Genomic DNA, 26398 nt, shown 5'->3' on the forward strand with positions numbered 1-26398 from the left:
TGCCCATTTTTTTAGCGGCCTAATGAAACAGACAGCAATGAAACGATTATTTCTTAATAGGAGATTAAAATAAGAGAAAGGCTGTTAAATATTAATAGGTTTGCAAAATAAGAAAGACAGTTCATTGAAGGTCACATAAAGCAAATAGATAAATGAGATTAACAATTTAATAGATTATGTTCAGATTCAAAATACTTGCTTTATCTTTCAATTGCATTCGAATCAAATGCTTAAATCAAAGAGCATGTGTAGGTAACGTATATGTATTGTTTATCTACATAATGCTGAACCAACGTAATTCTGCCTATGAAAACCCGACGTTGAAGCCTTTCTAAATGTGTTCGTAAACGTGTTTTTTTATGGCAGCAATGTTTACCTTCACAATGAAACAATAATAAACACAAAAATAAATGTTATTCCTAGTACTTCCTATATAATTAGGTTTACAATATACATAATATATTATTCTTCCTTCCACCAACGTAGTTTAGATTACTGAACATTCATAAGCCTCTCTAGAAATAATTTTGAGTTGCGGTTGCGGTTAAATTACGGTTGTTAAGTTTATTTTCATTTGTATTCATTTATATTGGAGATATTTTTAGCAAGACTTGTAATTTATGTAAACAATTGGACCGCAACTTGATCTGCGGTATTGAGGTGACTGTTGAAAATATATTCTCGTGTGAAGTTCATAAGTCACTTATTATTAACCTGTTGTTCACCGCGGTTTCTCCCACGTCCCGGGAGGACCACTTCTCGCAATCGGGTAAATTATTACTAATGTCCTTTTTCTTATTTTTGTGCTAAATTTAAATTTATTGTGTTCAGTATGTTTAGCGTGAAAGAACTACAGACAGACAGACTGAGTAAACTTAACTTTTATAGTATTATTAACTACATTAACTATTAAGTCCTACACTTAAACCCACTCTAGTAAGAACACTAATAAGAAGACGTAAGGCTTTACAGTTAAGCATTAATGCCTATACTTTGAGACTGTTTAGCAAAGAAAAGAAATAAAATATTTAAAGGAACGTTGTACGTACGTACCTGCATCTAAAATATTGTAGTAAGTAGTTAAGAAAGCTACGAAAAGTAAATCCATACTTCACTAGTTAGCTGGTTATGTCAAGTAGGTAAAAAGAGAGGATCCTATTACTAACAGTGGTATAAAGCAATTCAATTGTTATATTTGTAGACCTTAGACCAAATAAGGAGTCTACAGCAGAACTGCAGAATTAATTTGTGATCTGTTCTTGTAGCATCAGCAATTCTCTAATATCATTTAGTTTTAGCACAAAGTAAGGACATGACATACCTACGTAATTAAGTAGGTAAGTATATACTTTAATTATAACGAGCAGGGAAACTTTTCGGTTCAAAAACGTTTTGTTCAAGCAGCTCTGTGACCTCGGCTAGTAAAAGTATATCATTTACAATGAAGGAGGATAATTGCTTTTGAGACACTCAAATATACATTTAGTCCCATCGAGATGAAGTGTTCTTTGGGACAGATTAAATATTAATGTTAAGTGCCCGAACAATGCCTACGTTTTGTTAGGATCATCTGTTCGTAAGCTGGTGTAGAGACCGTGGCCAAATTAACTAATTCCATGAAGCAATACACGTCTGCTATTGAAATCTGCAATACAACACTGATCGTCTTAGACTAAGTGAAGAAAAAACTAATTGGTGGCTTATTTAGTTAGAAATTCAGCCTCCTGATTACTTTCAGCTGTGACTTCGAGGTATCTAATCGATCTTATCTCGGAGCTACTTTGTTATTCATCGATTGCTAAGTTAGTCTGTTAGCAAGATCTATTAATGCTAGTCTGTTTACTTATAGTTCTGTTATCGAATGCACGCACGAACTAAGTGTAGTAACTTGTATACCCACCCAAAACATAAATGTGAAAGACTGCCAAGTTCGATAATATGGGAACGCTTCGCCTATAAAAGAAATGAGATCTGAATAAGTACCAAGTTCCATACACATACCTGAGTTAAAAATAGTTACTTTTTAATGATGCTACTTGGCAAGTTTTCACACACCTTGTTATAAACCTACTAAATGCAATGAATCAAGTATTTAATTTTCTATTAAAACTTGCCAAGTAACATCATTAAAAAGTAACTATTTTTAACTCAGGTATGTGTATGGAACTTGGTACTTATTCAGATCTCATTTCTTTTATAGGCGAAGCGTTCCCATATTATCGAACTTGGCAGTCTTTCACATTTATGTTTTGGGTGGGATTTCATTTATTTTTGTAAGGTTGTTTATTTTATTTTTTGACGTGACAACGTCTTATAAATCGATGGAGCCGGCTGCACGCACGAACAAACATGACTCATGCGGCGTTACCTCGCTCTGAGGCGTTCCGTTTAAGGCTTGAAGTGCAAGCGAGAGCACGCAGCGAGCGACAAAGAGGCACAATCAGCAGCTACTCACGTTGTCACGTTCAACTATCGTCAGTAAAACGACTTTACAGACAATGGTTTTTTTCATATGACTAAGTTAGTTAAGGAAATGACTCATTTATTCTATCTTTCAGATTTTTTAATATGCACGCTTCTTACAAAGAAATGAACTAGATTTACCAACTGACTGACATGACATGTTATCATATATTATGTTTGTAGATCAAAGTTACACATTCGTTATTTTCGAAAGTGACTCACACTTGGCCGTTTTCAGATTTTTACTTTACTTTGACTAAATACAAACCTTTGTAACGAATTTCAGATCGGTACGACCATTCGAAGATATATTATATAAATATAGATAAATTTAGTTCGTTTTAGTTCCTTAGGGGTATAAAACACCTTCATTATTTTAAAACCGACTCACACTTGACCATTTTCAGATTTTTCCCTTTACCTTGACATAAAGACCTACCTCCATGCCAAATTTCAAGTCAATACGACCATTGGAAGTGGTCTAGGTTTTTGATGAGTGAGTCAGTCAGTCAGTCAGTCAGTCAGTCAGTCAGTGAGTGTATAGTAAAAATAGCGATTTTCTGACGTCAATATCTCAAGACCTACAATAGGTATATTAATGAAATTTTGTATTTTAGATAAGTGAGGGGGTCTCAACAGATACTAGAAATTTGATATGCGTGAACAAAATAGATTTTGAGTTATAGGGGGGTCGAATTTGGCCCGAAATGGTTCGTGTAATATAACCCACGGCCGGTGTGTCGCTTTTTTTGCTCGAACTTGGCGGACACACTGCCGTGTGTCTAGATTATTGTTTCCGGACGCCCATGTCACAGTTGGGAAACATTTAGTTATCTAAAAATAAGTAACATAAACGGTTCATTAAATAGCTGGTTGCCGACGCTTATAAAAGCTACTCAGACGTAACATTATTCTTGTTTCACTTTTTTATATCTCGAGTCAAATTTAGAAAGTTGATGAAAATTATAACTGGATGACTCGAATAAATGTGGATATTAAACTCTCTCAAGGTAATGTTGACAGACTACTATATAAGTAGGTACAGTGAGTGAGTACCTTGTATGTCTTTTAAATGAGTTATAACTTGACTATAGATTACACTAGTTTACAAAATCAAACTTTTTGCCTGTTGCCGTGGATTTAATGGCTGGTAACATTCACTTATGTTTAGTTTTTATTAATTACACCCGCAAAAATTTTTTTGTAGCTCGACTTTACTTGTTATTGACTTTCTCTTTTCTGAACCTTTTTCAGTCGCTGAAGTACGTATTTTATTGTAATTATACAAATATGTGAAGTTTTTACAACACGAGTAGTTCAAGGAGGCGTTGTTTGAACAATCCAAACCATGTTTGTTACTTATGTGGAGAATATGTGTTTGAGAAGAGTAGAAATGTCATCAGAGACGCTTAAAAATACTTATTTTTTATATTTTGGAATGTTGTTAGATAAAAATGACAAATCTTGGGCTCCTGATTGTGTTTGTAAATCGTGCGTTGAATATTTAAGATTATGGAAAAGTGGTAAAAGAAGTACTTTTCAACTTAAAACACCAACTATTTGGAAAGAATCGAAAAATCATCTCGACGGCTCTTACTTTTGCAGCGTGAACATAAACAGCTTAAACACCAAAAATCGAGCTAAATGGCAAAACCGAAGTAGAACATGTGTTTAGCGAAGAGTGTAGCATTCACCTGAACTTTCAGAGAATAAAAATTATATTGAATTTTGAAAAATTATAATGAAAATTATGTTGAACTTGTCGAAGACCTGCTTTTACAAATAAGAGGTATGGGATGCAATTTGAGCATAAAGTCACTTCCTCTTCAGTCATCTGGACAGATTTCCAGAAAATTTAGGAGATATGAGCGAAGAGCAGGGGAGAACGTATGCATCAAGATTAACGTGTCATGGAAGAACGTTATCAGGGTTTCTGGGATGTAAATATGATGTCTGACTATTGCTGGTCTCTGATACGCCATTTCCCAAAGTCTACACATAAGAGAAGAGCTTTAAAGCCAAGTTTTTTGGAACTTAACAATTAATATAATTTTTAAACAAATATTCTTTAAGGTAAATCCACGTTTTTTCTCTTTAAACCGCACTTAGCTGAATCTCAAAAACTAGAGCTGATAAAAAAAAACTACTAATAGTTTTAAATATGGTTAAATATGAGTAGTCAACAACAGCTTAAAAAATCCCGGCAACAAATGTACTGTAAACTAGTGTTATTTATTTTGGTTACTTATTGGTTGGGCACATTTTACTCTGTCTTACTACAGGTAGTAGAAAGAAAATTGCAGGAGTTTTTCATAGGGGTTACTATAACCAAATAATAAACTAACCAATTTTAATTTATTGAATTAATAGATTTTCAATTATTGCTGTTTCGTGAGTGACGGAAAATTAAGTCCTCATTATGAACAGTGCCTAATATAAGTTTAACCAATCGTAGCTAGTTGCAAACGGGACTAGAACCTATAGACCGCTACAAAATAAACGTTGAGTGCCTATTGTTAAGAATAAGAAAACAATTGAAAGACTTAACAAAGAAAACCATTATGGCTTGAAGATGTATGCACGAAATAATTTGTTTTGCATTTTATTTCGTTTTTTCAAAACTTAATACCTTTTTAGCAAACTAAGATTACTTTGCCAAAAATATTAGAATAAATAAATACTACGTTTCTAGAGTGATTTAGAAAAAGATGGTGCTTTGATTAATTGTGCATAACTTTGTGTTTATGACATCTCATGATCTTGATACCAAGTTTGTTTGATAATAATTCAAAGGTAGTTGCGGGTTGTATCATATTTAACAGAACGAATATTTTATCGAATGCACGCACGTAAAGCGCATTTAGTAACATTTCTGATGAAGGATTATTCTCTAAAGATAAACCCAGATTGTGTAACAGCATTCATGTCTACTGGCACCTGAGCCTGATTGCTTTATAATACGTGACACGTGATATGTTGAAGATATTAATGATTTAAAAATACCGTACTCTTTTTTATGGTACAGCGTTGAATTATCTGAATTTACCTAACAGGCACATATTGAATGGTCAAGTTACATAGTGGTCTGGCTAACATATAAATACCTAAATGTACAGTTAAAAATCAACAAGTTAATCGAAATTCACAGTATAGGTATGCTATTGATAAATATCAAAAGCAAGTCATAGAAATTCAAAACACCTATTATGCAAAAGTTCGTTTATTTTTAGTGTGTTGGTCACTTGATACGCTTATGCACACTAAATTCGTTATCAGTTATTTTTAGTGATAGCAATAGCCAAAAAATTTAAACATGTATTTTTATAAATAACATTTTATACACCCACGGAAAGTTAAAATGGAGTAAACTGTTGCTTACCAAAATATTTTATTTCAGTAGATATACTATTTTTATAAAACTTCAGCAGGTATCACTGGGGAGTGATAAATTCAATTCAAAACAAGTTTCATTTCGAGAAAATATTCATATTAGTCCCCAGGCCGGCGAACAAATGTTTTTTTGATACATATACATTTAAGACTTTGTGAATGCTTTCCTTACGATGAGTCCGACAAACTTTTCGAGTGCGCAAATTTTGGTGCCGCTGCGTTTTTTAATGCTTGACTCCTGAAATTGTCGATATGACGTCTCTATGGCTCTTCGTACATACACGTTTCATCTTTTGGGATTCGTTTAATAAAGTTAACTAGAGAATGGTGGTCAACTTGTCCGATGAAGATCGTGCTGCGTTTGGAGTGTCCACCATCCTGAAAATGTCGATATGACGTCACTATGACTCTTCGTACATACCTGTTTCATTTTTTGAGATTCGTTTAATAAAGTTAACTAGAAAATGGTGGTCAACTTGTCCGATAAAGATCGTGCTGCGTTTGGAGTGTCCACCATCCTGAAAATGTCGGTATGATGTCACTACGACTCTTCGTACATACCTGTTTCATTTTTTGAGATTTGTTTAATAAAGTTAACTAGAAAATTGTGGTAAGCTTGTCCGACAAAGATCATGCTGCATATGGAGTGTCCACCGTCCGGAAAATATAGATATATTTTAAGATTTGGTATAAAGTACTTACAATTGGTGTGAAGTATGTTAATAGTAAATGTTGCATTTAGAAAGTCGTTTCGAATGATATATGTATCATTACTACAGGAGGGATTTATTAACTTGAAAACACCTATCGATAAAATAATCTTATATAAGCTCTAGCTTCTGAAATACTAACAATTCGCCGAATTTTTTTTTAATATGAAATGTTGCATTTAAAAACGTCTTTTGAATGATGTATAACTCATTACTAGAGATGGGATTTATTTAATTGAAAATATCTATCAATAATTATAATTTTAAATAAGCTCTAGCTTCTAAACTACTAACAATTTGTCGGAAGTATGTCAACACGAAATGTTTCATTTGGAAAGGTTTTTCAAATAATATATAATTTGTTACTAAAGAAGTAATGGATTAGCTTGACAGAACCTACCGATAATATATTCTTAGAAAAGCTCTAGCTTTTAAAGTACTAACAATTTGTCGGAGTTATGCTAATACAACCTTGCGCTTAAAAAGATCTTTTGATTGAAATATGGCTCATAACTTCAAGTGAGATGTTATTCCTTAACACAATGTAAAGTATCAAAAATATGCCTTAGGTCAGTTATGTCTTCCAAAATACTAAGTATCGGTAAATGGTATGTTAAGACGGAATATAACGCTTAAAAAGATCTTTCGATTGACATATGGTTCATACCTAGAGGTGGGACATTATTCCCTAACATAGTATAACCTATCGATAATACGCCTTATTTGGGCTATATCTTCTAAAATACTAAGAATTGATAAGTGGTATGTTGAGACAAAATGTTGCACTTAAAAAGACCTTTTGATTGATATATAGTCCATTAATAGATGTGGGATATTATTCCTTAACATAATATATACTATCAACAATACGTCTTAGTCAGGCTACTTGTTCTAAAATAGTAATTAAAATTGGTAAGTAGTATGCCAATTTAATATACTTGTGGGAGCGTCAGAAGGAGCCTCGCGGCGGTCATGGCTGTCACGTTGCATCTCGGGCGTTGTAACGACCGGAATTCAAAAATAAAGGCACGCTTGTGTAGTCCACCGTTCCATTATTTGGTTTCCTCACCATTTTATTCACAATCACACACAATCAGTAAGATGGAATGGGATTTCGAGCCAATAGGTTAGTATGTGCACAATTCAGTTGGCACCTGTCACCAGAATGACTGCTGCCATCACTCGTCGTGACACTTACTACTCTATTCGGGGTTACCCGCTCATAATTTTAATGTTATCAACGCGCCGACACGGCCATCCTGCATTATCACACGTCCTCGTGTGTACCGGTTTCATCTTACAGTCTACTCCGTTCGGCCTCCCTGACCCCTCAAATGACTCCCTTTGTCCATGTTGTACAACATCTTACAGTGGTTACAAATTTGAAGTCCAAGCGCAACAAAATGTTTCCCTTAAGTCACACATTTCCGAAAGTCAATGCCACACGGGCCAATTGCTGCCACACAGGTTAGTCATTGCCACAGAGGCTAATCATTGCCACACAGGATACTCATTGCCACGCAGGCTATTCGTTGCCACACAGGCTAGTTATTGCCACACAGGCTAGTCGGTGCCACACAGGTTAGTCGTTGCCACACAGGCCAGGTATTGCCACACAGGCTAGTCATTGCCACACAGGCTAGTCATTGCCACATAGGCCAGTTATTGCCACACAGGCTAGTCATTGTCACACAGGCCAGTTATTGCCACACAGGCTAGTCATTGCCACACAGGCTAGTCATTACCACACAGGCTAGTCATTGCCACACAGGCTAGTCATTACCACACAGGCTAGTTATTGCCACACAGGCCAGGTATTGCCACACAGGCTAGTCATTGCCACACAGGCTAGTAGCTGTCACACAGGGTTCCCTTAGCCAAGCTATCAGACACATGTTACCAACTGTACCACAGATGTATACGGGTCTCGTCCTGGTCACCCTGATGCCGTCACACAGGCCAACGAGTCTCTTCCAGGTCACCCCGATACCCATCAATAGGTACAGCTTAACACAATAAAAACAACAGTACCGCAGACTTTACACAGGTCTCTTCTTGGTCACCCCGATGCCATCACGAGGCCAACGGGTCTTTTTCAAGTCACCCCGGTATCCGTCATTGGTACAACTTAGCGCCAAATGTTACCAAAAATCTATAGTCTGATGCACATTCAATAAATTAAAAAAAAAAACGCGATTGAAACTGCCTCTCAAGTTTATAAATGTCGTATGACAAATAACCTCAACATAAAGCAAAAATGGTTCGGTCTCACCGGGTTTCCACTCAACGCGCATGACGATGCGCACATCGCTATGGCTCGCAGTACAGCGGCTTCACGTTCGCAGGCACCACGGAGATGCACGAGCACCGACACTCTAAACTCACGATGACACGTCAAGCTCCGCAGGCAGCTGGGATGCTCCATTCACGCCGTAATTTTGTCGCCATATTGCACAATAATCACCGTCATTGTTGAAACATGAAAATTAGATAAATTCGGTTAATTTTCTAGCATACCTTCGATAACAAGGATGACTGGTAAAAAAAAAAAATGGAACCGATACCATAACCATAACCGTGGTTACCATACTTGTACCTTCGCTGAAATTCTTTATAAATCTTCTTCTAAAAAACACCATTTTAAATAATCGACGTTCCATTTTTTTTACTGGTTATTAAGCACTATAAGGATTGCAATCTTCACGTGGCAAATTCTCCCGAAACCAATCTGTTCACAAAATTCTTGTTCTACATAGACAGCTCCATGAACATTATGTTGCAGTACGAGATGTTTCCACACAGGATTCTTCCTTGTGATAGCAGTGTCGTAACAGACATATTTTTTTTTCGCTACTAGCGTTTTCACTTTGTTGAACACGTAGCAGGGCAATCCTTAACACATGTGGGCATTCGGATTGCATCCCACTTCTGATGTGGGAGCGTCAGAAGGAGCCTCGCGGCGGTCATGGCTGTCACGTTGCATCTCGGGCGTTGTAACGACCGGAATTCAAAAATAAAGGCACGCTTGTGTAGTCCACCGTTCCATTATTTGGTTTCCTCACCATTTTATTCACAATCACACACAATCAGTAAGATGGAATGGGATTTCGAGCCAATAGGTTAGTATGTGCACAATTCAGTTGGCACCTGTCACCAGAATGACTGCTGCCATCACTCGTCGTGACACTTACTACTCTATTCGGGGTTACCCGCTCATAATTTTAATGTTATCAACGCGCCGACATACTTAAATAATGCACGTGAATATTTAAGTCAGAAATTGACAAAAAGAATAAACTTCTTCCAATTGTAATATTTTTTTCTCATTTTCTTGTCGAACTGACTATTTGACTCACTGCATTTGTCGGACAAGTCGATATTTGCAATAAGAATAGTATTATCTGTCATTGTTGTATTTGTCCGACATGTATGTATGGGGAGACACAGTGACGTCATATCGACATGTTTCGGATGGTGGACACTCCAAACGCAGCATGATCTTTATCGGACAAGTTGACCACAATTTTCTAGTTAACTTTATTAAACAAACCTCAAAAAATGAAACGTGTATGTACGAAGAGTCGTAGTGACGTCATACCGACATTTTCAGGATGGTGGACACTCCAAACGCAGCACGATCTTTATCGGACAAGTTGACCACCATTCTCTAGTTAACTTTATTAAACGAATTTCAAAAAATGAAACGTGTATGTACGAAGAGCCATAGTGACGTCATATCGACAATTTCAGGAGTCAAGCATTAAAAAACGCAGCGGCACCAAAATTTGCGCATTCGAAAAGTTTGTCGGACTCATCGTAAGGAAGGCACTCACAAAGTCTTAAATGTATATGTATCAAAAAAAAATTTGTTCGCCGGCCTGGGGACTATATTAAGTAACATATGACGCATGTTTCAGAAGTACAAGTAATACTTATATCTATTCGATATAATTATGTACATTAATTTCGTTTATTGAAATTGTGCAAATGCAATTGTGTATGCGAATGCAGATCGAAACTAGGTTACGATGCAACGATACACGAAATAATCTCTTGCGTATCAACAATAATCAATTTGTAATTGTAGATGAGTTTGAACATCTTTGAAGTCTAAAACAACATTTATTCCCGTCGCCTACACATTGCTTTGCTCCGCCATTTTAACGAGGGACTTTAGTGTAATCCGAGTCGCAGAATCCTGTTGCATGCATGCAAGTGTAGTCTAACCAACGAATCGAACGCAAATCCGTGGCCTCGAGGGATTTACCTCAATTCAATAGGTCAACGAGACTGGCTTGTATCTTTAAAAGAATTTATTTTAACAATGTTTAACAATGTTTTGCTCGGCTTCTGGAACCAAATGATTCAATGTACCTATTTTCAACGATTTTGCGCTTAGTTGGGATCTGAGATGCATGAATGCATCACAATGTCATAAAATATTTATGCATCAGATTTTTGTCTATAATGAGCAAAGTATTTCGATCTTATTTTTATATCGTTTGACGTAAACGTAGAGTGTATAACGAGCTCTTTTATAAATTTTTACTCAAGACCTTCATGTTTTACGTCCAATAACATTGAGCGTCACAAAAAATTTGCATCTCATAAATTAGCTTTTGCCCGTCAAATGTCTAAAATATAAAAGATACAGTAGAGGTAATTGGGTTTAAGTGTTCGAAATGGCTGCATATTTTTTCTGAAACGCTTTCAAAGGTAATAAAAAGGGCTATAAAATAATAGAAGTTGATAAAACAGAGTATCGAGCAACAATCGCGCTAAGTGAGCCGTGTGTCGCAGTTGTGCCGGTCCGGGCCGCCGCGCCGGTAACAAGTCGTTTCCGTTTCCACGCCTACCGGACAGCTCGAACTTGAAATGATTGCTTCACTTTTATTCACGTAACTCGTCACGATTGATGAATTAGAGCCAACAGATAACAGTCTCGTTTACTAACTGCATTAACTTGTTGAAGGTATATTATTATGCTCTTGACTTAAATAGATGGGGCCCATAGACTTAACTTTTGATACTGTAATAAAAATCGAATAGCCTAAATATTCGTATTATGTTAATTACAGAAATCATAAATGAAACTCAATGGCGCGAATCGATTCTGTACCTAACCATAATTTGAGATATCTAGAAGATATTGCAATTAGTTGTCTAATGTGGCGAAATAACTATTGCTTGTTTGAGTGCCCGAGGAGTAATCAGTTAGTAAGTAGTAAGTAAACAAGTTTAGTAACAACGCTAATTAATTTGACGATAAGTGACTGATATTTTCTGTTCATGTATTTGTAACATGTTCTTATATAGTTCGGCCATTCAGAGAATGCGTTCCTGACACGTCGCGATTGAACTGACGACGTAACTTTGCAATGGCGTTGCAGTTACGATAAAAATATTTTTGCTGGTTGTTTACCGTTTTAACAATTGAGGAGCATTAAAACAACATTATTATATCAATAATCAATGAATGTTATTACGTCGTCAGTTCAATCGCGACGTGTCAGGAACGCATTCTCTGAATGGCCGAACAATAATAATAAGCACCACCATATGTACCACGCAGTCATACATAACAAGGCTATTACTATTTTTAAAAACATAATCCTTAGCGGCGAGGTAAAAAGGACATTCACATTAAAATGTTCTCAAGTTTTAAATTCTGGGTATTTATTAAACATAATACTTTGAATAATATTACAAACACTTGCTTGTTACTTTGGTTACACTACACGCCACGTACGTCAACATAGTTAAGGAGAAACACCGGTGTCTCTGTAAGCCGTCACACAGCCAGCACTCACGAAATACAATAAAATCCTCGCTTTTAATTATATAATGATGTTGGGAAGTGGATCGCAATGCGAATTGTTTGCTAATGAAGTGACGAATAAATTATTTACACTTCGTATTTGTTGTTCCACGATGTCCAATTCGAAGTCGATCTTGCATTTACTTTGAATTTATAACGGTTAACAAGAGCGCTTGCGAAACTGTTAAGTAGTTTCTCCTTTGTTTTGTATCCAGCGGACACTTGGGGATACACCACTTGTTATAAATAATCCAAGACGGCTTAAGAAATGTCTTGTGCAATGTATTTGTGACATCCACAGAAACCTCTTTTGTGCATTTTTGAAACGTTGGTACACAATCACAGAAGTCGAATTTATAAAAAAGTATGGCAACGATTTAATACACACCACAAAATTGAACTAGCACTTAAAATCACATATTTAAATTTAAGTCACCTAAACTAAAACTTTTTAACCAGTTACTAGAGACTGGTGGTTCCTTTTTCTTCGTCCCATCCATTCCGAGTGCAAATGGAGACTTTGGTGAAGTGCGTAAATAGTAAAGTCCACGAGTCGCTGTTGATGACCCGTACCCCAATACTGCATATTCATCTTTTTCACAAGCATTTTCTTCGAAATGCTTCCAGCTCTGACAGCGAACACCAATAAAGGCTTTCGGTGATCTAATGCTCTCCGTGTAAACTTCTGCAGCACGAAGATGACTACAAGAGGGCATGAAACATCCTGGCTGGTTTGGTCCTCCGCCATTGATATAGAAATCTGCATGACCTAGAGGTTCTATTATTCCCTGCACTAATCGGTTTGAGTGCAACACATCTACGTAGGAAGCATCTGATTTATCTAATCTTTGGCCACTGTACGCGTACGAGAAGCAAGGGCCCGCAGGGTCCAATCCAGTGATACGACCCAAACTACGCGCTTTATATTGTTGAAAATATTTGCCGGCCCATCCTGCGACGTGTGCTCCAAGACTTATTCCCAAAAGATGAAAATCTTCGGCATTCGCTCCAAAATGTTCCAGATTAGCCAAGACATTTGCAAGTCTCTTGCCTATAAGACGAGCATTATGTGCAGATAAAATATATCCATCTTTATTCATTTCTTCCGCATCAAGTAGCAGTACGTTGAACATTTTCTTATCGTTGTAAGCATTTGCTAAATCCAGCGGCACCGCAGATTGCGAACTGTCTTTATAACCGTGGATAATAATTTTTGTCTGCTTCGTTATATCGAAAATTCCAGGCTTAGTTAAACCAACGAATGCTTCTGTAATTGGAAAATTTCTGACGGTAGTGCCATCTAATTGTATTATTTTCATTGTTTTAATCAGATCGTTTTGATCATTCATGCTGTTGTAGCGTAAGTCCATTATCGCCCTGCCTGGAAACACAAAATTAATAAAATAAATAAAACAGTTCAACGATGTAGAAACAGCTTAATTAACCGAGTAGCGTGCATATATTATAGAGGTGAAGGACATTGACTCACATGCACCGGACATTTTGGCGTAGACGGACTCGGCGAAGGTGAGGTCGGGCTCGGCGCGGCGCGCGCTGGCCGAGAGCGCGAGCGCCGCGGACACGAGGTACAGCGCGACCAGCAGCGGCACTACAACGCTATAGTGGTGCATGGCATGAGCCCTCCGCCGCTAACACGGTCACTATGTCACTGTCCGTAACAGAGAAAGGTCCGTTTCGCACAAGCTGCCTCCAAGGGGCTATTGCTTTGGAGGGGGTTATCTGGTGCGAATTACGCGCACCGCACTCACTGTCAGAAGGCCACTGACCGCTTTACGCCATTTTTATCATTTAAATTCGATCGTTTATCACGATTGTTGTGGATGCTGAGTGCCAATCACAATTTGGACAGGTGGGTAAATAAAATATTTGTCCAGTTTTGTATGTACTCGAATTAAGTTATTTGTTAGGTTTTGTAAGTCACGCATTCGTTTGGCCCTCTCGTGTTCAACTAAATTATAATAAAAAAATACATTCACTATTAATGCTTTAATATTTTCTCCGAACTTACTTTGATGGTATCAGTTAATACGAAAACTTCGGCACTTTTAATTTTCGTTGATAATTTTGTTGCGATTTAATCATACGAGTTTCTGTTTTTACATTTTTATTTTAGTTATAGTTTAGGCGAAGGCATTTTTGTTATTATAATAATTTCTTTGGTAGATATTTGTTATTCAGAGTACGAAAGATTATGTAAACAAGCTGCCATTTGATAACAGACTTCATTCAAATATCTACTCTATAAAAATAAGTACCCAATAAGGTTAACATTAACGAGGTCTAATATGTGTGCATGGAAACTTTTCCCAATTCCATTCCATTATAAAATTATCCCTAAATATAACAAGACCTTTTGTTCATATGAAAACAATGATTGTATTTATCGCAGGGTTCAAATAAAATTTGGTCTCTGATTGAACTCGTGGGGGTTTCAAAACCGATATCACTGTTACACGTGTTCTAAAACATACAATTATAATAATAAAAGAAAATGACAGTAGCTATGTTTAGACAGACATAAAAGTGCTCGTATAACACACAAAACAGACTAGTAAAAACAAAACCATTTTTTTTATAAGTGAACCGATCAAGCGCCCAGCGAAACAAAATTACACGATGGTTTGGTCTACTTGTTGTACTATGTACCTTATTCTACAGGTCCGTTGAATTTCATGCAGCTGAATTAGTATGAAAGTTATGAAACCTATTATTAGCTAACACAGTGGTTCTTAACCTTTTTGTCATGAGGGACCACTTTACCAAAAGTTTGTCTTGCCGGGGACCACCCCATTGGTTTGCCTAAATTGAGGGTTCTTTGATAAAGAATACAACATGCATGCAGACATACACATGCCTATGTAGTTACAAATGCGCGAGCGCGAAATTTTTTTCGGACTCGTACGGACGTAAAATGTATCCCAAACGTACTTAACTTTTTGTTTGTTGACAAATGCAAAAACGTGGTCACATAGTTGCTGAATACGCGAGCGAAGCGAGAGGGAAATTTTAATTATTTTTTAAGACTCAGAACCAAAATTACGTAAAAGGGCTACATTTCAAACCTTAATTTTTTTCTGTTGGACAAGGAAGATGGATAGCAACGTCGCGAAGCAAAGCTTCGCGGACCACTTGGAATGCCTCCAGGGACCACCAGTGGTCCGCGGACCACCGGTTAAGAACCACTGAGCTAACACCATTCATGTAGGTACCTATATGTACATACATCGACACATATTTCGTTGAACATCAAAACTTTAACACAATATTCGTAGTTAACACGATGAATTTCCTCGGGCTACTTTCATGCACCGCCCACGGAAGGATTAGTTCATGTAAGGTGGGTAGCTAAGATAAATATGAGGACTACACCTCATCAGTCGAGTAAGGGATAATGCCAGGGAATCTTGAATGTTCATCACAGGTAAGAACAAAAACTCACAGTTACATAAATTGATGTTAATAGTTCCTATGGCATTGTCGTTCCTCCTCACTAACCTAATACCTATTTCTATTATTTAGGATTGACACTTCTCAATATTTGCACTAGATTTTGCACCAATAAAATATTTACGATGGTTTGCAAATTGAGATTTCATTACAAACCAATTTAGCGGTTATGATGGCAAAATGAAACTGGTCACGTCTTGTTGTAATAACCGGAGCATTCCCTTCCATGAAGGCTGATTTACATTGAGTCAGTAACTGACGTCAGTGTAGGCGCCGAAAACTGACGCGTGCTATTTACACGAAGTCAGTGTAGTGTCAGTGTTTCGTCAGTAGTACTGTGCTGACTTCAAATCAATTTACACGATGGCAGTGCCGGGTCAGCACTGACTTGTCAGTGGACTGACGTCAGTTACTGACTCAATGTAAATCAGCCATTACATCGGCGTGAACAGTGTAATACACGGCCCGGGCCGAGGTATGAGCAACGCTATTCTCCTGTGCGCTATTACGAATATTCTGCCATCACAACATATTGTTGCCACGTACAATATATTTAACACCTAAATATGCTTTTGGGCTAACGGAATTTCATCACTGCAAGCTTCTCAACTGTTGATTAGGTATATTTGCAACACAATTTACCTCTCAGTCTGAAATAAACGCTTTTTCAATGGACTAGAACATTGAAATCGAACTAAAGATTAGAAGAAAGAAAAAATAAGTCGAAATAAGTTATCTAGTTGGTAACCTTTTTAGCTAGCTAACTATTCTTTCAGTTTACTTCGGAACGTAACTTCAAAGCGGACTCTAGATACCGCTCGCTTGAATAGCTTATCTCTAGAACCTAGCTATAAGCCATTAAAACGCGCATGAAAACCAGCATTATTGGTGTTTTATGCGATTACTTTGCCTGTAGTGTTACAAGTACGGTACGAATGATAACTATGTTTTAAAAATGAATTCACTTTACAAATACAAATAAATCATAGATTAACGATAGACATAATAATTGTCAACATAGAGTTTAGTCACTTACTGATGCAATCCAAAAGAAAGCTTGGGGAGCGGTCAGTGAATCACACGAACAAACAAGATTATACGTAGTCCACCACAACTAGTAACTCAACTGTCAGTAATATCGTATGTGCGATAATGAACAAAGTGTCTGTTATGATAGTCAAAGCGGAAAACCGATGCGATGCTCGGTGGCGGCTTTTATTAGCCCATGAGCCACAAGCTTATTACCGGCACGTTCGACCAAACGACCAACTTCTGCGTTATAAGGAAAAACTTCAACCCGTGTCGAACATTAGTATTTTATTAATTTACTATGTCTGATAACTTTTTGTACACATGGTGCCCCTATGAATTTCTCATAGCAAACTTTCCACGTGATTATCTATGACATCCACGAAAATACTGAACGCACTTAGGCTCATGTTTACATACTCGGCCTTTTTGCTATAAATATCCTTATAATTATAAGGATCTAAGTATATATCAAAACTAATTGCATAGGTATTTGTTACACACAAATTATTGATAGGCATTAATGGCTACCTACGCTACTCTATGTAACCGGATATTCATAATGGCTGGTCTTCACAATCGGCCATGATGGGCTCGATCGTGTAGATATCTGTCTGTAGTCAGCCGACGTCTGTGAGCGCCAGGGATCATTACATTGTCGATGTTTTAGACACGCTTCATAGGAGAACCGTGCGTAATTTTACTACATAGACAAGATTGGCGATCACTTGTTTTTTCTTAAGTCTTGAATAGTAATAACTTTTTTTTATGATCAGGTTCTGCTAATCCAAAATACGATTTCATCCTAATCTGCAATAAGAGTTTATAAATGCCTTTTATACGTTTTATATAACAAGTTGACTGCCTCGTTGGTCTAGTGGTCGCAAGCGCGGCTGCTGTGCTCGAGGTCTCGGGTTCGATTCCCGGGTCGGGCCGAAATCACTTTGAGAGTTTTATTAAACTTTCACAAAGCAGCCCGTAGTCTGGAAGTTGGTGATTGATTCACCCGTGCATCGGAGAGCACGTAAATGTCGGTCCTGCGCCTGAACTCTTTCCGGTCGTGTCGGATTGCCGTCCCATCGGGTTATGAGAGTGAAGGAATAGGGAGTGCACCTGTGTCTGCGCAAATGCTGGTGCACTATAATATGTCCTGCGCAGCTGGCTGATCTCCTTAAATGAGAACAGCCGCCGTGGTCGAAATCGGCCGTGGACGCCATTATAACAAGTCCCGTAAAAACATCTGATCACGAGGTTCTGTTGTCGACATCACAATTCAAAAGGGCAATAGGTATTAATAAATGGTACAAGTAAAAAGGTTCTATAGTAAAGTAGAAATACCCGTGCTACAACGTTAGAGAAATAAATAAATGTCGCAGCGCCGTGATAGGATCCTTTGTTGGCCTCGCACAGATTCTATTTGTGTTGGGGTTTTACTTGTATATTTCCTGTGAGCGTCAAAAATTTTATTTTTACTTTCTTTCTTCCTAAACCCCTTGAGTTTGGCCTCCTTTGGATCGCTTCACTGTGTTTTGTATTAAACATTTTCATTCTTTATTAGACTCAATAAAACGAGACAGTTTCATTTCAATTTCCTTTCTAGGCATAAGACGGCTATTTCGTCAAATTAATTCAAACAATTGATATCAGCAGTATAGATAGTCCATCTAAGTAGCATCTTGAATGCCTGACGCACGACAAATGATTACAGATGTATACGCAGCTCGCATTATACTCGTGTCGATCCTGGTCATTTACGCGATTAACGGCTGAAGAGGCGCAATAACAATGGTACATAGCACATGTTGGCCACTAATTACTAACCACAATCCTATAGATAGACATTCGTACTATGAAGTACCGTCATCATGTAGATGAGTATAATTGAGATACAGGCAATTGTTTTGCACGAGTAATAAGGTGCCGTAATAGTTATAATCCGACACCCGCTGAATAGGCGCCGCCGTGTGAAATTCCCTAACAACGGTAAAGGCAGATTATCTGATAACCACAACTTGTGTATGTACGTGCTTGAGGCCTCTTCACTAATCTATTAAGTTAATTAATTGCCTAGTAAATTAAATTGGGCACATAATTAATGAGATTTTATAAGTATTCTGCTAAAACTGTTTGAGCATTGGATGGAGCAAAATAAAATAACTAATTGCGGCCTTTATTTTATTTTTAAGTGAATGTATAATGGCTTTTTATTCTAAATGGGCTTGAAAATATCAAACATATTTCATTAACGAACGAAAATTCAGAGCTCAACAAGTTGTGTTCGTGTATGATTATTCGTTTGTAATACTCGACAGAGTACAAAAAGATAAGTTACTATTTTTCTTGTTACCTCTTGCAATACAAGCTCCTTTAATTAAGAACATAAACAAATCCTTGGGCATAATAAAGTAATGCCAATAGACGAAAGTCCCTTTTTTGCTGAGTCGCAATTTACAGACCGTATTTACCTTACAAAGGTACGGCATCGTCATTGTTCCCTAAACCAATAAACCTTACACCTACACCTAATAATATAATTAAATTATTGAATTGTTGGCACGTAATAGAACGAGATACAGCAACCATTTCGTAAACCGATGTAGCTTTTCCCATGTTACGCAATAGACGTCATTTACAAAGGGCTAATAGCAATATATCTTTATTTTGTTCATAAACATCGAACGATTACACGTAGGGCTTTTTTCCGCCGTACAAAAAGCCTTGTCGTAGGAAAGCGAGCTTGCCGTTGTTCTGTCCGTGTAAAATGACAGGGAGTACTTCATAACCTGTATACCATTATGTTTTTTTATTACGGCCGCCCTGACCTACTTCTGGTACACTCTGTAATATTTCCGAATGGCGAGGACGCTATAAAACATGTTCGTCCATTGTCCACCCTCTATGATAATAACTTTTCAGAGATTCCGCCAATAACTTTAATAGCAATGGTTCCGGTTAAGAGTTGCAGGGGTACATAACATACATTACAATGATCTCGGAAACAGAGAGGTTTTTACTAATCATCTTTTAATTTGATTAAAGGAAAATAAATAAATATTAATCCGATCTTACTAAATCCAACCTTATTAAATCTAACAAGCTTATTTATGTTCTTAAAATCGGAAAGAATGTTATAAAAATTTGAAACAAGAAACTGATTTTATCTCAACCTGTCATGTATCTTACAGTGTTAATTTTCAGAGATGTATCATGATACTCGATGTTTTAATAAGGAAGAAGCTCTTTGTTAAATATAAACCTGGTTTAATGATCTTAGTAACATAATACCACGGCTCCCAGTATTAAATTATTCAGTGGTGTGCCTGGGTTCCGCTAGTTTGTTGACGGAGGTAAGATGGCAGTCACTTTATAATAAAACGTAGCCGCTGATGTTCATGAAACATTGATTCGATTTGGTAACGACTCGAGTCTTGATCTAAGGTTATTCATATAATTTATTATATTTGCATGTTTCAAATATACCTAGTTTACTAGACTTAGACAGCGTCCTCAAGGACTGGCCACAAATAGCGACCGATAGGGACAGATGGAAGGCTATGGGGGAGGCCTTTGCCCAGCAGTGGGACAGCATAGGCTAATAATAAAAAAAAACACTACTACTAATTATTTTTAACCTGAAAACTATAGACTGATAAAGAAAGCGATTTCTCGCAAAATGTCTTCAACTCTTTATAATTGTTTTTACCACAATGAAAAACAGAATGAACGAATTACTTTGTAATATATATTAACTAAAATGATTGAAAGACATGGCTGCGACCTGTGGCTATGATTCTAAATAATATTTGGACAAGGATCCTAATCAATCATAATCCATTTTGGCATTGCAGAAAATATTTTTGCTTTTCTGTTAGATAAACTGGCATCAGCAGAACTTCTATTAAAATTATAGTTATAATTATTTTCAGTAACAAGTCTCATGAAGTAGGTTTTATTTAATTTTTTATGTATTAAAACATACAAAACATAACACATTATATTAAACTTTCTAAGTATATCTTAGACACCAATGGCTGATAAAAAGCAGAAGGAAAACATTTTGAGGAAACCTGGACTATAAAGACTGAAATCACGTACCCGCATTGAACAAGCGTGGTGACTAACGCTCAATCCTTCTCCACATGAGAGGAGGTCTGTGCCCAGCAGTGGGACGATAAAACGGTTGTAGCTGTGTTAAAATAATTTAAGTTAAATGTATATATTTTGAATGCCGATATTTCTTACACCCGTATCAATAACTGCCCACGGAATCTCGGAAACCTTATTAAATTACTTTGAGCAATCAGATCCTTAACGCTTGATCACATAAATTGCCTTATTTGAACACAGTATACTTGATGTTCACTCGTAATTTAATTACTTTTCGTTGGCGTTGCTTATGATATGTTCATTAGCTGTAATGTAATACTGTTGGAAAACCGCCTACCTGATTAAAGATGTCGCAGGAAAACTACAAACATGTGGCCTTTAACCGAAATTTAATCAACCTTTCAGTTTTTTCGTAAAATTACAAAAATAATGTTTTCACTACCGACTGCAGTAAGTCCTGAAATACTCATTCACATTTCAAGCACTTGAGTAGAGTGCGAGCGAGGTGCGTTAAAACGCAATACTAAAGAAGTCAACATTCCATCTCCTTTTATAAGACGACTTCATTTTCTCACATCCGTACACATGTTCCAGTCCCATGGTTTAATTGATAGTTATCGGAAAATATTGTTATTGACATGTTACTTGGTTCGTTGAATCGCATCCCCGATTGAAGGGATATAAATAGAAATAAGCTCATGAGAATAAACACGGTATACAATGCTTATTTCCGATGAAAACATAAAGAGTGTGTTGTAACCTCATTAAGTTTTACATTTTAAGTGTATGTAAGCATTTATTTATTTGTTGTTTGTAAGTAATTGGTTGTAAAGTAAATGCGCGTCACGTAACTGTGTAAAACACACTTCGATTATATCGGTGGCCGGAGCTCTTGATGTTAATTGGACGTTCATAAATAATAATAAATTATTGATTCTTTATTACAATGATAAATGTCTTGGGCCATGAACGTAATGGTGTATAATAACAGCTTTCGTTTTTAGTAATAGATCAATGTCTATTATTTAAATGATGACAGAGGTTTCGATGGCTGGGGCAGGCCTGTGTCCTGGGAGCTTGGTTATCGAGATATCTAGGCAATAATAGGTAATGATGGATGGCTACAAAAGTTTCTTCGAGAACGGGGAGATAGATCTACGTCTAGATACTACAAGTATAATATCGCCTGAGGGAAATGCGTTTACAATAAGTGCCGGCGGTATAAACGAGGAATTTTATAGTTGCTACATTGTAACATCACAGTTGGTTTAGAATGTTTTTTTTTTAATTTAATGCCTACATGTTCTCTTTTAGTTTATGTATATCGATCCAGATATCAAAGTTCATATTTAAGAAAAAGGAAGCACAATATCCTTGTATTTTTACTAGGTGGGTATATCAAAGTTCTTCTGAAAATAATGATAATTTTCTTTTGAGAATAATATCTGAGGGCACGGCAGTGCCCCAGCCAAGACTCGAGCAAAGCGGGCACGGCTGTACCATCTTTTCTCGAAGCGTTTCGGGGCTATTTCAGCCCCCTGTATCTTCCATGTGAATAAAGCTAGGAGTTTAGGTTTTCGATGACCAAGAGTAAGTATTAGAACAAGCTCAGTCTCAAAATTACAAGATATTTGAATAAATAGTTTACGAGTTATGAGCGATCAAAGTTACACCATTTTGTCACTGACTGACTCACTGACCGATCATCAAAAGTCTAAGGTACTTCTAGCCAACTTAGAACCTTCAATTTTGGCACCAAGATAGGTTATTAGCTACATATAAAGGGAAAATTATAAAACCTTAAAACTTTATAAAAAAATAGGAAACAAAATGATATTTGCGGTTTTTCAAGAACATTATGTATGAATTTTGACTGCATTGATAACTTTGTTATTTATTTATGTACAAAATGTTACTATTTGTTTTATTGTGACGTAGTGTGGTATATTGTTATTATGTATTAAATATACATACATATGAATAAAAAAGCTAGGTTAAAATGAAATGAATAATGATAAAATCTTTCACATTAATGCAGTGCGATAAATACTGCATGCTCGCTCAATAGATGGCATTGTCCTGGTCTAAATCGCGCTATGGTTTCGTTACATAGCTTAGTATAAGTAGTACTTAAAAAAAATCAAATAATTTCATGTGATAGCGCCATCTACCTCTGAAATAAATCTCTTTTATTCTAAAAGATATTCGATTCAAAAATTCGTCAATTTCGATTTTTTTTAGTTTATTTAAAAAAAAATGTTGTTTACGTGCTACTTTAGCTGTACATATTTTGTTTGTTATATATTTAGTTAGTTGCATGTAAGTTAATTTATTATTTACTTGTCGGAGGTCATTAGGATGGCACTATCATCCGACATCAGTTAGGGTAATCGTACAAAGAGATAACTCAAAAAGAACTCAAAATTCAAAAACGTTTATTAAAATTACTAAGAACAAAAGACAGCCCCCAAAACGCCCGCCCTTGGCCACTTCCTATGTGTTTTGGCTGGGGAGAAGAAGTGGCGGAACAAACTCCCCAGCAACACATGTCAAGTCAATATTATTGTAATGTGAACAAAACTATTGATATAGTCACAAAATATTGATTTATTATTACAAATAAAGTTGAACAGGACTTGGCTTTTATGCGATCTCAAAACTTTTTACGGTGGAGGAATTGCGTAGAGGATTGGCTTTCTTTTTTACATTTAATGTTTTTGGTGGGATGAATATATTCGTATACCAATAAAGTTAAAGTCACTCTTCAAAGAAGCAAGCAATTCTCGTATTATTACGTCGCTAAATGTTTACACATTTATGTTCGTCGTTTGCAAACAGAATGGTGAGGAAGCAGGCTTCAACACTCTCAGTTAATTACACTTAATGACTATATAAATATACAGACCACAGCAGTTTCACTAATTATGTACTCGTAGAATCTGTTAAATGATGCAACAACGTCTCCTCACACCATAAACTTCAATTTTAATATTTTTTTGTAATTATTACTTAATTATGTTTCAAAGGCTAAAATGATTTACCATACCTACATCATCCCTTTGATGAAGGGCCACGAATTTAATAACGTAAGTTGTTTTCGTTTGAAATACAAATAAAATTAATTATATTTTACAGCTTTGCTTCTGATTTAAATTGTTTAGCATTAAAATCCGGAAAGCTTTATCATCTAAAACAAGTGTGTTCTGAATTTTAATAAACGCCACGGCGGCCGTGTTATCAATAAAGAAGTTATTATGCCGTAGCGTGGAAATTCAGGCTAATATAATGTAGGCATTAGCTGTTTCGAATTTCCCTGCAGTAACATTAGCTATGTGCTAATTAAACAAAAATAACAGGTCAATTTGACTACACTACGTGTCGGAGACGTGTCTCGTAGCCACTGTACTCGTAGGCATTTGCCTCGCATAATGCTACGACGTAGGTACTACGAATATCTATGAATATCTCAATTTCAGTCAACGTCAACCAAGACAATCCTGTTATATTCATATACTTCAATAATTATATCAATATTTACATATAAATGAGTGAAAAGGTCAATTCACATAAGCTACTAAGCCCATTTTCAAAGGTGCTGTAACATAGATAATACTTTTCAGTATGATGTTAATTAATCTGGCGCTTGATGTTGCGCCTCGTTTTATGATAGGTATAATAATCCCTTAGTTACATACTTTACACCCACGCCAAGTGTTTGGGTGGTTTATTTGCTACGGGCAATACGCGAATAATAACACAAGCAATTTTAGACCAAGATACTCGTATCTATTAATTAAATTATAACCAGTTCGTTCTTATAGCTTTTGTTACTTTACAGCGAATAATTACTAAAAAGAAGTAACGGAAAAATACTGTAGGTTGCGAATTGTGGCTGCGACTCCCACGCAAGAAATAAAGAGATAGGCCACTTAATGTAGGTAAGATTTCGAGATTATCATCTTTAATAACATTTAAGTTTTAGGGTTTCAAGCCTCGAAAAGGAATAATAATACCATTCATAAATTAATTCCCTATTTGCCGGCTGGCTGACACTGTTTCGGAGAAGGTTTCGTAAATTCGGAGCTAGTTATTTCTATTTACTACACAGAGAATGTAATAGGTAATTAAAAGTGTCACGGTTTATTATGAAACATGAACCAACTGTAGATTTTACTTAATTCTAACATATTCGATATTTTACTCGAAATACGTTAGCCAAGATTTTTATGAAATCACGTTTTGTAATGAATAGGTTTTATGAAATTGACATTCTCGATTCGTTTAGGTTGAAAATTTAAGACGGAAATATGTATTGAATTCTCTTGTTACGACACAATATTGATTTACTAATTTTTACTTTGTAAAAAGTCTCTCCGATGAACGTAAGTACAAAAATATCGTCCATATTTTGCGATAATTTATAAGCAAAAATATCTATTGCGTTTCTCATGAATAATGAAGGATTAACAGCATCCTAAGTCTTAGATTTTATAAAATTTCATTAACTTTATACAAAGAGAGGCTCAAGTCGAGGCGCCAATTCCAAAACTACCTGCCGACCCGAATAGGATTTAATAAAACAAATTACAAAGGACGAACCCCTCCTTTACCCTCTGTACAAGTTTTTGTGTCGCTGAAACTTGATCTAGTATTATTATAGCATTTTATGTGGAGCTGTAAACAATATTATGAGAGAAGCCGTGGGAGGAGAGATCAAGAGCACCATGACAAGCAAATTTTATTGTTATGTAGCTATACAGAACTGAGGTTTGAAGAAAGCTATCCCACTAACTTGACTCACAAACATGTGACTCACTCCCGACATAAAGTTCACGGTTTTTTCTTGACACAAAAATTTCAGATTAATATGACGCATTTAAGACAAATGCTATGGAAAAAAAAACAAAATTATAAGTAAAAGGAATAAACTGTGCCAGGAACAAAAGTGAAATGTGTAATAGTATGCTTTTAAACATTAGGATAGTCATCGATTTTTCAATAAGTCGATTTTTTATAACATGACATAGGGCCTGAACATAGCCACCCAGCCCTTTACCAATATAAACAGAAAACAATCAGCTTATTGACAAAACTGATATAAATAGAACATGTTGTGTAAACATCAACCTTTGACACTTCGATAGACTAGCATAAATGTGTGACGCGTTCCCGTGTACCTACTTCAAGTTAAAATATCAGACGAATTGATCGAAGTTGTAGAAAAATAAATCAAATATTCCAATTTGCGATTTTATGTGAAAAAATATTTGGTGTGATATTATGTGATGTAAAGATTGTGGGGTAAATGGCGTGACGGCAGGCCCGAGCCGTGGGCGGGCGGGCTGCGCGGCCTGTCGGCGGCGCGCCGCCTTCAGTCGCTGCCCGCCGCCGCGCCAGCCGCACGTCCGCGCCA

At 36.4% G+C, this 26398-nt stretch overlaps 1 protein-coding gene across 1 annotated transcript; it reads right to left on the bottom strand.

The window, feature by feature from the left end:
• Positions 1 to 12222: 12222 nt before the first annotated feature.
• LOC124634136 (phospholipase A1-like) lies at positions 12223 to 14012 on the bottom strand. The gene is made up of 2 exons (XM_047169560.1): positions 13871 to 14012; positions 12223 to 13762 (listed from the first exon to the last, which is right to left on the bottom strand). The coding sequence occupies exons 1-2, from the start codon at positions 14010 to 14012 to the stop codon at positions 12795 to 12797; spliced, it is 1110 nt and encodes a 369-aa protein (XP_047025516.1). The 3' UTR covers positions 12223 to 12794.
• Positions 14013 to 26398: the final 12386 nt, after the last annotated feature.

The sequence above is a fragment of the Helicoverpa zea genome, chromosome 10 (assembly GCF_022581195.2).
Source record: "Helicoverpa zea isolate HzStark_Cry1AcR chromosome 10, ilHelZeax1.1, whole genome shotgun sequence".
Taxonomy (NCBI): Eukaryota; Metazoa; Arthropoda; class Insecta; order Lepidoptera; family Noctuidae; genus Helicoverpa; species Helicoverpa zea.

Coding starts and splice junctions, on each gene's coding strand:
- LOC124634136 (XM_047169560.1), bottom strand. CDS start 14,012: ATGCACCACTATAGCGTTGTAGTGCCGCTGCTGGTCGCGCTGTACCTC. Junction 13,763..13,870: donor CGCCAAAATGTCCGGTGCAT/GTGAGTCAATGT, acceptor TTGTGTTTCCAG/GCAGGGCGATAATGGACTTA.